The following is a 12,206-nucleotide window of genomic DNA, read 5'->3' on the forward strand; positions in this document are numbered from 1 at the left end:
TCCTAACATCTGACTACTAATGTTATCATGTGACTGAATTAGCACTGATAGTATCAGTGATGATTTCTCTTCTGCCATCTCTTGTATATGGAGTGGGGAATCCCAGTCAAATCCAGAAAACATCCACATTCATTCCCTCATACCACTCTTCAAATGTCACCTCTGCCTTAACACAAGATAATATATCAAAATGAGTTAGGCAGATAGTTTTCTGATCGCTGCTTCTGACTGTCTAAGAATCATGCCGCCAATTCTTTCACTTGTACACATTTTTGTCTCAGCCCCATTATGACTTTCACTTTAAATTATAAGTTCTCTATGATATAAAGCATGCAGCAAATGAGTTTATAATATCTAGGACTATGAAAGGTACCAAAATGTAATTGTTAATACAAAAGAGTTTACGTCTGCAACCACAAGCATTAAGAGAATATTTTAACAATGCCAGAACAATTGATAAAAGTGACATTTTGATAGAGGGTTGCAGGTCCTGGAACTGCCTTCAAGAACTCTGAGCTTACTATAACAAGGTCAGACCACGTAAATAAAAAAAAACTACAATGACTTACAATTGCTAAACCAGACAGATTTTTAAAGAAATTACCATGACAAAACAAGAAGTAAATGGACCAAGATAGACTACCTTAGTAAAATGGCAACTCATAGACACTGGTCCAGGTTCTTCCACAATGTCACTACTTAAAGGAAAACAAATTATTGTACATTCATGCATACCTATAGCAAGATGCATTTGCTGTAATTCAAGCTACACTGAGTGAAAATTTTATACAATAACTGACTTAAACTAAAAAAATGAACATTGAAGCATTTTAGTAAATATGCTCAACTTGGTCAAATTTATCTTTTGTCATGCTTTTAGAAAGAAATGAAGTTACAAACAGCTCTTTACTTCACAGCACTAGAAACTTTGGTTAATTGATACCCCATGAATCTAGATTTGTATAAATATAGGTATACGTATTGTTGTCAAAGAGAAAAAAGAAAGTATATCAGCCCAATTATATTGTTTCTGGTACCTGAGCTAGCTCATTCATTGTGCTGTTTAGGCACATGATTAATAGTCAGACAGAACATTATGTTTACCAGTAGGCTCAAACTTTTAGAGAAAAGGTCTTTTTAAAATCAAGCAGCACCCATAAGCATCTGCCACTATTTTTTTTCTTTTTTTTTTTTTTTTATCTTGGCTCAAACCAATCTATCAACTAGCTAAAGAAGAAGCATTGTCCATTACCAGCTCTTAATGGTTTCCCAAGAGGTGGCTATCCTGTGCCATTCTTTTTCTTCATGCATGTTTTTCTAGATAGACTTCTGTTTAGTTATCCATAATCTGATGAGGTTAACAAACTAATGAACTTGAATCAATGACGACTTGTTCTATATATCTCATTTATTTATTCTATAAAGGTGCATATATATCTTGCCTCCTGACTGCCATCAGACTAACACAGCTAAATACTTCTCTATCTAGTAGTTATATATAAACACCCTAATACCCAAACCAATGTGTAATGTTAAAAAATTATTAGGAGAAACTCCAAATCAGTCAGTTAATACTGATAAAAAAATGAACGCTTCGGAATTGTAAACAAAGTGTACTATATTTGTTCAGTACAGTTTTAATTTCTAATGGCAGTTAAACCTGACAGAAAATATTTTAGTTGCTGTAAAACAGCATATAATTCAAGTTAACTAAAATATAAAGGTTCTTCATCATGCAGCAAAACAAGATCATTATTTTTAGAAAGCACTGTAGGAAGGTTTTTCTTAGCTATTATGTACTTAATGTTTCAATGTTAATGAAAGAGAGATTGAAAATCACAAGTGGCACAAACTTAGCAAACTATACCTTTTTAAAAAATCTTGAACAGAGAGAGAAATCTGAAAGAGCTCTCTCATCATAGCAGAGAGAATATAGGGATAACAGAGGGCTTTAATACAACTGAACTATTGTCAGCACTCTTACTGTATACTCAAAGGTTTATAATTCAACCATAACATTCAATTTATTTTGAAATTTGGCCTATATTTCCCCTAAGAAGAATCCTTTTAAGTAGAAATTATAGAAATTAATCCAGTTAGTAGAATTGGGAAAGGAGAAAGGCCAGGCAGACCATGTTCTCTATAGGGATGCAGTTATTCCCATCTTGAATGGATTACCATCAGCCTATAGCTAATTGGCATACCTAAGAGTCAGTGGCTCAATCTAGTGTTTAGTTCACATTCCCAAAACAACTGATGCCAGTAGCCGTTCTTGGAGCAAAAAGCTCAACTAAAATCAGCATGAAGTATTTGTTTCCTACACCGCTGGCATCTAGATACCATGATTATTTGCACAGGATAAGAAGCCAAAATAGAGTTCAATCAAGTCAAAGAGGTCCAAGAAAAGCCTTCTAACAGTAGTGGAAAGCAAAAAAAAAACCCTAATAAACTCTAAAATTGAGCTCAATCAATTTATAAAAGGGATTATATGACATGGTTTCCTGTAATGGAGAAGGGCAGGACAAAATGAACCAAAAGATCCCTTGCTGTCTCATAGGAATGTCAGTCTGAAGCACAATGGAACAGCATTGTTAAACATCACCCCAGGCAGTAAGTAAGAATCAAGAGTGACTCTAGGATTTCACATTCTAGTGAAGTCAATCAAGGTGCATACATTTGGGGGTATGTTGCATGAGAGAAAATGCAGTACTTACCCTGGTGGTTTCCCATCTTCCCCTATCACACTTATTTTGAAACTTTTTCTAACTCCTCCTAACATTTGACTTGTTCCCATGATTGAATGAGTACTGGCAGCATCAGTGATGCTTTCTCTGTCATCTCATTTATGGTGGGGCATGATCTCAGTCAAATCCATAAGGCATCCCTATTCATTCCCTCAGGCCACTCCTCAATTCTCACTTCTACCATAACAAACAGACGAAACTAAATCTAAATTTTAGGCAAACAGCATTTTGCTCACACCTTTCCAATGCAGTGGTGCTCAACATCTGGCCCACAGATCCATGTCATCTCTGACCATGAAGTTCCCCCACAGATCCAGGAATTTGACAGTGAGGATGAGGTGGCACTTAATCACCACTCCCCTGCTGCCAAACTTCCAAACCCAGGAGGAGCCCCATGGGCTAGATGATGTGGCCCTGCAGGCTAGATCATGCCAATGTTATGGTCACAGCATACGGGGTCACTCTGCAGTTGGATTTAGCACACAGGATCGGCCAGTGCATCATTTCACCTACCTGGCTTTTTCCTTTTTTTGTGTAGGAGGCTTTAGTGAAAGGCTGGTTGCAGCAATTCAATGCAGAGTCAGAGAATAAGAAAATAGCAAGGGAAAGCACTGAAAGTTTTCAACTCTTGTGAGTTGAAAACTGGTTTGCCTGCACATAAAATATTGATACAAAGTAAATGATAGTCTAATGTAGTCCCTCATACAGACAAGCTGCCGCAACTGTGTGTAAATTCATAGCCTCATGCATGTATTCTCACAAGAGTTGAAAACTTTCAGTGCTTTCCCTTGCTATTTTCTTATTCTCTGACTCTGCATTGCATTGCTGCAACCAGCCAGGTGCCTTTCACTAAAGCCTCCTACACAAAAAAGGAAAAAGCCAGGTAGGTGAAATGATTCACTTAACAATATAACAAGCTAACAAGTGAGATTACAGACCATGAAAACACTTTAGCAACAGCTAAAATTTGAATAAAACTTGCCCTCTAAAATCTTTGTGACTTCTATATAATCAGCACATTAGCTGAACCCAGCTCACCTAACTTCTGTATAGATCAGGTGCTTTAATGAGGTTTTTCCGGCACTTTTATCTAATAGCTGATTGACTCAGCTTTCGCTAAAAGCCCCCAAAAGCCCCACTGTAGTACCCAATCGACACAGGCACAGCAGAGCTGGGTCAAAGTAATGCGCTACTTCTTCTGGTAACACATGGTTTGTTTGGGGTTTTTTTGATGTTTGCAAGCACCACTGTTGTTCCACATACAATGTAGAACTCTGTGGCTGGTTTGCACAATGCCTTACATTAAAGTTGTGGCATGCCTCAGTCCCCATGTTGACAATCATTAGCTGTCAACATCAGGAGGCAGTCAGACACAAGCCAGTTCAAGACCCTGGACTGCCCTGTCCCAATGCTGACAATCAGCCGATCAATTCTCCCTATCCAACACTTGCAAAGTCAGGTGCCCAGCTTTGAACTTGCCAAGCACGTGGGAGCCAATTGGCTCCCCACTCACTCCCCAACTCTAACTGTACCATGCCCAATTTTCAATTTGTCAGTGCATGTGGGGCTCAGGATCATGATCACAGGCTCCACGTGCACTGGTAAATTAAAAGGATCCTGTTGGCAGGACATGGTTGGGATCTGATCCTCAAAAATCACTCATTCTATCATGCACATGTGGCATGGCAGAAGTGATTTTTGGGATCAGATCCTATTGTTCCATTAAATCAGCATTTGCTAGGTTTCCCTCAACCCTGCCTGGCCCAGGCATGAAGAGCGGGCTGGGCCATGGCACACGTGGCCAGCCCTGCCACCCCTGGGCATGGAGGTACCACCTGGCGTGGAACGCAGCCCAGCCTATTCCTGCACATGGCTCTCTCTAGCACACCAAGAACTGTAGTTTACAGGGCTGGGCAGCACAGCAGCAGGGAGGGGGGTGGCGCATCAACCAGACTTAGCTTCCTGGCAGCCCCCTCAGCAGCAGTTCACTCTTCCCTCACACTTCCATTTGCCACTGCCAGCGTTTCTGCCGCCACTGCCATACCCAGCCCTGCTGCCTAGGAAACCCAACCCATTTGCCTCATACCCACCACTGGGGTCTCCATGGGGACTGGTGCAGAACCATCCCCTCCACCCAGACAAGCACACTCTGCCTGCAGGAGTCCCAGACCAGTCTCCATGGAGATCCCGCCCACCTGCTCCATCCAGCACCCCCCATGGTAGGTGAAGGGCAGACAGGCTTAGGGCCCAGACAGGATCTATTGGCATCTCCTTGGCCTGCCCCCACTTGCCATGTCAGGCATGATGCAGGGCTGAGGCCGGGTCAGCAGCTCCCACTGCCCTAGCTCTCAACAGCTCACCAAAACTCCTTAAGATGCCTTCAAGCCCAAAAATTGTCCACCTCTGCCCTAACTCCTGCCATCCCTTTCACAAGCTTATGAAATGCACCTGAAAAGTAATTCAGGTTTTTTGCCATCACTACTTGGCTAAAAGAACTATTCAAAGCTTTGCTCTTCTGATTGTTAGAAATCTAACATCCACCCTAAATCTGTTCCTAGCTAGTTTGTAGCCATTTAACCTTACAGTGCTGCTTTTCAGCTCAAAAAGCTCTTCTCACTCCTTGACATTCATCTACAAATATATTTGTAAAAAATAACCATATCCTTCTCCTCCCATAAATCTTTTCATAAAGAAAAACAATCTCTATTTTCTTAATCATCTTTGTGACCCATTTTTGTATTTGCTCCAACTTAAATTCATCCTTTGTGGCTAATGGAAACCAGAAAAGCCATTTCCTACAGGGTCTTATCAATGATACCAGTACCACTGATACCAGTACCATTGGCCTCTATAGAATATATCCCACCTGACATGCTCTATAATCAAATTATTTTTTTCACAGTCACATCACACTTGCTAATATTACTTTTGTAAGCAAATCCACTGAGACACAGGTTTATAGTCCGAGAAGAACAAACATATTTTTATTCATCTTCTAACCATGTCCAATTCTACTCATATAAAATTAGGGCCTTAGTTTCATTTTGTTATTTCATATTTACTTCCCTTTTCCTTCAAAGAACTCAAAAGGGCAGATATTTATAGCTACTGAAAATATCAGTTATTGTGTCCAATTGTCTGGGAAAAAGGAGTATATAATACCTAAAAATTCTCCCTCTTGGCAATCAGAGTTATGAGATCCTTTCTTTGATTCCTAATTTGTTCACTTGAATATAAGCACACAGGTGTCTCATATATATTCTGAGACCAGTCAGTCCACCAGAATGTGACAAGCACCTATCTAATGATAAGACAGTCAACTGCCTCCACCAGAATTTCCTTTATACAAGACGACAAATGAATTCATTTATAAGTCTTCTGTAAAGTTGTAAGAATAAATATACATGCTATAAAAGGATTTATACTGTTAACCTATAACATACTAGAGATGTGAAAGAATATAAAGACTAGTGCAAGTTTAAAATATTTTTAGCCTGACAATGGGAAATCTCACAAAACTGAAGACAGAGAAACATTAATACAAGTTAGATACCCTCAGCATACAAATCTGATTTTGTACTGTAAAGTGGTGATTTGTGACTAACCAAAATTCATTTGAGGGAACCCAGCATTTTGTTAAGCTGAAGGCTTCATTAAATTTGATGTTGCCAATACAGATGACTGTTAAGGTTTTCAAAATATCTGGTAACTCAACTTCAAAATAAGTATTAGTTCCTCACCGCCTAAAATGGTCTCAAAACTACCCTATAAAAGGTATTAGCCCTAATACATGGGAATCTTCCTTACAGAATGATTTGAAGGTTACAGAAGTTTATCATGGGATCTACCAAATCCAATCTATACAAAAGTAGGTAGCTTAGTATTAGACCTCAACTTTGACTCAGAAGGTCTAACAGAATTACATTTGCACTTATGGACTACTTCAAATAAGGCTAGGGAAAACAAGTCAGCTGAGCTGTATCGAAGACTGAAATATTAAAAAGTAACAGCCTTATTAAGATCTTCTATTCAGACACAGAGATCACCATCTCCATACTCCACAGTGGTTAATATCCATAATGGATAATGGCTATTAAAAGAATTAGTAAAAGCACTGGGCAATTTCATCACAGAGAGAAGTACAAACTTAACTAGACAGAATAAAGAATTAATTCTCTCCTTCCTCCCTCCACCCCCAAAGAAAGGAAGGGCCACGTCAAAAAGTTAAGAATCAAAAATACAATAAGGATTTCATACCTCTAGTCAAGCTTCCTCATTTTAAATAAAGGAACATGCAAAAATATTGCATGAAGAAGTCATAAGACAACACACACACGCATTTCCAAGCCAGAACTGACTTCACCTCACCAGAAGGTAAACAAAAACAATGACCATGGCAGTTCCTTGCTATCATGCCTCATCTACAAGTAGCAATATGCTGTATGTAGAACAGGGGTACTCAACCCCCAGCCTAACCCGCACCACTCATTAGGCCTCAACTTTGAGTGGTAGCACCACTCATTTGGCTAAAGTCTAAAGGTCCTAGCTCAAAGCTGAATCACTCTTAGCTATCAGTTATACGGTCCCAAAGATAAAGGATCCAATACATACCTTTCCACACAATAGTAATCCACCTTCAGGTATCTCAGAAGCAAACTTTAAATTTACAGAGGATACTGTCAGCAAAATATACCAAGATTAGCCAAGTAATCAATATTAACTCTAACAATATTCATAAATTTTTTAATGACCTAATATTCACTGGAAGCCATCCAGGAACAAGTGTCAGTTGCACTTGCATAACTAAACTATCTTCATATAAAAACCCCAATCAGAGGTTCACTGTTCATGTTCCAACCATATAAAATGGGAAATATTGTTACACCATAATCATAAATCTTTAATGCAAAAATAATGATCATCTTTTTCTTATAAAGCCCATATTCAGTCTTCCTTGGCATCAATAGATTCAATGATATTAAAAGGACCACAACATTAAGCTCTGCTTAATTAAGACAAGGGTCAATTTACAAGCAACAAAGTTTAGATTAGACAATGGTTTCTTAAACATATAATGCAGGCCATTTTAACAGTGGAGAAGAGTTCACTCCACAAGTGCCAAGTTTTTCATAATACAAAATATATTTATTACAATTGGCTAATACAAACAACTAGTTTCAATGACTCAAGAATAAAAGTTTACAGAAAGGCAAATGCTGAAGTGCAGTTGCTGGTAGTGAGTTGGTGATAGGCAGTTTAGTTTTACTACAATATACCCCTCTGTTTTAAGCACACTTGAAATAACTTCCAGTCCGGTTTATTTCCATCAAATACAGTACATTTATCCAAACAAGAGTGTGTACATTCAATATAAAACATTTCCAGCAACAGTTACAGTCTTGTTCCCATTCACAGTATTTTTTTAGTGCAAAGCACTAAAAGGGCCAAATATTTCTCTCCATAAAACATTTTTACTCATGATCTTGTGATCAATATTTTTAGATATATTTTATACAAAAAAGTATATATGGACAAAGGCCCCTCCCTAAATAAGGAAGTAAACCTGTATTAAAAACCATGGTATTTCTTCTGATGTACAGTACCTTTCAAATTGTGGCATGTGACACAAGTCACTAAACAAAATATTCTCTAAAAAGTAAAAACAAAAAAAAAATGCACAGAATCCTGCAAACAGCTTCAAGGCAGCAGGTGTGCTATTCTTTTACTAAAATCTTGATTATAAAATAGACAAAAAGATCAGTAAGAATTTTCCAAATTCTATCAAGTGAAGTGCTACCTAAAGTGGTAATTTATGGTCTTGAGAGAAAAAATATTCTGGGTTTCTCCCTCGCTATCCTTCCTTTTATTAATATTTAATGGAATAAAACTAACATTATAAGAAGTGGTTGTGCATGGATTGTCTGTCTATAAAACATCAGCAAATATTTACTACCTTCATATTAACATTAGTGTGTTGATCTTTCAAAACAAAAATTGAAAAATTAACTGCAACTATCATTAAAGTGCTTGTGTATAATTTTTTTTAAAAAATTAAAGAATAGGGGAATGTGGGTGTTTTTGTAAACTTCCTTAAATGTAAAGCAAAGGAAGGCTGTCCTATGAACCATGTACGAAGAACACACTGGAGATCTCTGCAGCAACTTTAGAACAGTGAAATTCAGTATGCCCAAAATGTGGGAAATTAGTCAAAATGAACAAACTGAAGTTATGGCAAATACTAAAAATTAGTACAATTCAGCCAATACACACTACACTGTTTGTTCTTATACATTCATTTGTAATAAATTTAAAACAGAACATAAACATAAAATAAAACTTTCCCAATACAGTGAATGTCACAGAGTTACAGAATTGGCTCATCAGAAAAAGCAGTATTAGGGCCAATATATCTATGGTGAGCTCTCTCAAGTTGATTTGTTTAATAAAGAAGTATAAGCTTTCTTCCAAGAATACTATTTTTTTCTTTAAAGTACAGAATGTTCATTTTCTATTGTGTCAAAACTTCTGAACTGCATAGAGACAAGTGTAATTAACTACTAGTCTACAGGCACATGTTATGCATTGCAACTCAACTACCTGAATGTGTTTGGGAGAAGACATTGCCAATCTGACTGCTAACAAGCAATCAGAATAGTTATTAATTTATCAAGAAAAGAATAGTTTATTAAAATATTTCCTTATTTTTCTTATAGTATCATTATCAAGACATTAGTGGTTCTAACACCAAATTAAATTATTTCCACTCAAACTCCAAACTTTCCATACAGCACTGAAGTTATCTGAGAAGAAATGGGAATAAATTAATATTCTGAGTTTACCAATACAACTTCAGTTTACAAGTTACACAAGTAACTTAAATGCAAGGTAGTACTTTAAACTTCATCACCAAAGAAGGGAAAGCTCTTCCCTCCCCACCCCCTAACAAACTTACTGTAATTTTTTGAGCCAGGCCTGCTCAGTTTTAAGTTGCATTTCCATTCATTCTGACTGGTTATCAAACCAATGAATCCACCCTCCCACCTCCAACATGTATCCTGCAGAAGCTGAGCCCATATCTAGTTGCTTTCAGGAATAGAGCACTTCAAAAGCTGAAGTACAGGACAAGGCACATGTACCTAGTTTTCTTTTCACATAACAGGTTATAAGGACATCTCTCTAAAGGAGAAATTTAACCCTTTCCCAATGCCTATTTTTATTACAAGAAATGCCCCCCCTCCCAATCTAAAATGGCCATTTATAGATTATAGATCATTTCCTTTAATAAAAGGAAATATCATTTTAAAAAATAAAGACTACCTTTAATACCATTTGTCCTATAAAACAAGGCTATGGAAAAAAACAGTAAATCACCCTTTTAAAGAAACCAAATTTAGGGCCAGAACCTGGCAATTCTTGTACACAGAAGAAGTTCAGAAAGACTCTCAGGATTGGGCCCTAAACCTTCATACTGGCAAGGTGAGGGGAATATTTTACAGCAAATTAAAAAGGAGGAGGAAAAAAAAGTCTTCCCTGGCTGGTCATTCTAAATTATACGCAGAGCTTTAATCTGTCATAATTCCTTTTTTTACAAAAGCTATAACAAATACCTTAATATTTTGTAAGTAGCCTAAACAAAGGTGTTCATTAGCAGGACAAACCACTTGAAATGAACAAGTTCAAAGCTAATTTTAAATTTAAGTCGCCTAGAGTAAACATAAGCCAATATAAATTCTTTTTTTATAATATTAAAACAGTTTAGAAAAGCTGGCTCTGTGCAGCCAAATCATTTTATCTTGCAACTCCCTGCAGAAGACAAATTTAGAAATGAACTCATATCCAAGCCACTGAAAACAAATTTTACTCAAGAGGCAAATGTGATACGCACATTACTCTTTCATCTCCTACACCATCGGGTCTATAGGAAAGTACATGTTCAGGCAACAAAGCAACAATAGCAGATTTGGGGTTGGTTTGTTTTTTGTTTTGTGTCTTTTAAAAGGCAAAACACTAGCTGTTCCTCACCAGACAAGAGCTTTAGATCTTGTACTTCTGCCTTTGGTTTTGTTTTCTTCAGATGAATGAGATGCATTTGCCTTGTGAGTTTTTTTATGATGTTCTAGAAAAGTCTTTCTGGCAAATGCTTTTCCACATTTATTGCATCTGTGAAGAGAAAAGTTTTTTGTCACTTTTACTTCAATGCCAACATCAGCTCCTTCATATTTTTTACTGGGCGAATTAGAGGTGACATCCTGTTTTGAACCAATCTGTTTTGCTTCATCCCTCTGAGGGCCTCTTTTTGTCACCTTATTTAGAACACAATCAATGGGCTTTTTTATTGCTCTGACTTCTAAACTTGCAGTTATTTTCCCAAGGTAACGTGATGACTTTTTATGAACCACTGTTATATGCCTTATCACATCACGCTTGCGACGTGTTTCATAAGTGCAGAGCGGACACCTGTAGAATTTAACATAAATGTTATTTCCATCCGTGTGCAACTCAATGTGTTTTGTCAAATTCTGTTTAGAAGTAAATTGGCGTTTACAGAGTTTACAGTAAAGCTGCTTGAAATCAAAGCCAGCTGAAAGTTTCGGCTTCCTGGTTTTTTGCTTGCCACCTGCAGCAGATGGATTGGTTGATTTAGGGCTTTCAGTGTCTTGTTTAACTTTATTTTTCAGTGCTGACGGTGTGCTCTTTTTCTCATTTGAATGATTTGTTCCCTTTAATTCATTCTGCGGAGAAAGGATGATGGACGGGGGTGAAGATTCTACAAAGTCTGCTGGTTCAACTTTTACTTTTACTTTTATTTCTGTGCCATTGGCAGTATTATTAGGTCCTTTATCTCTTTTAGAGTTCTTTCCAGAAAGAGTTATCTTGTGAACAATTTGCATATGCCTTTTAAGCATTATTTGTGAACTATATTTTCTCTTGCACAGAAGGCATTTGCATGCAGTTAAATTGTATTCAGCCTTTGAAGACGACTTTTGTTTTTGGGTCTTAAAAGATTTTTTAGCAGAAACTGTATCCAAGAACAAAGGTTGCCCAGGTTTTGTAGCTATATCAGGAGTAATGGAATCCCTTCTTAATCCTCTATGAACTTCATCAAAATGCCGCCTTACATTGGCTTTTGTAGCAAATGATTTATAGCATACCGGACAACTCCTACCTAATGTTATAAGAACATTCTTATTTCGGCCTTTTGTAGAGCATTGGTTTGGTTTCTTTTTTGTTTCTATGTACTTCTTTAGTTCTTCCATCTTTTTTTTATGCACTTTTCTAATGTGCCGACGTACACTACGTCTGGAATGAAACTCCTTTCTACAAAGACAACAAATCAACTGGTGGCCAAAATCAGAATTTTCGGAAGAGTCCAACTCAGTATTTAATGGTGGAGGTTGTTCTTCAGGAGTAGGTACCACCTTGTTTATAAAAGTTTCCGCAGGAGGGAAAACTAAAGTTTAT

The 12,206-nt window shown here is 37.3% G+C and overlaps 1 protein-coding gene across 1 annotated transcript in view; it reads right to left on the bottom strand.

Moving 5' to 3' along the window:
• Positions 1-7,613: 7,613 nt before the first annotated feature.
• Positions 7,614-12,206, bottom strand: part of ZNF800 (zinc finger protein 800) — a 25,501-nt gene continuing 20,908 nt past the window's right edge. Inside the window, 2 exon segments of the mRNA XM_025208547.1 lie at positions 7,614-12,202; positions 12,205-12,206. The exon segment at positions 12,205-12,206 is cut by the window's right edge and continues 288 nt beyond it. Coding sequence (XP_025064332.1) covers positions 10,763-12,202; positions 12,205-12,206 — 1,442 coding nt within the window. The 3' untranslated portion in view covers positions 7,614-10,762.

The sequence above is a fragment of the Alligator sinensis genome, unplaced genomic scaffold (genome assembly GCF_000455745.1).
Source record: "Alligator sinensis unplaced genomic scaffold, ASM45574v1 scaffold660_1, whole genome shotgun sequence".
In the NCBI taxonomy this organism is placed as follows: Eukaryota; Metazoa; Chordata; order Crocodylia; family Alligatoridae; genus Alligator; species Alligator sinensis.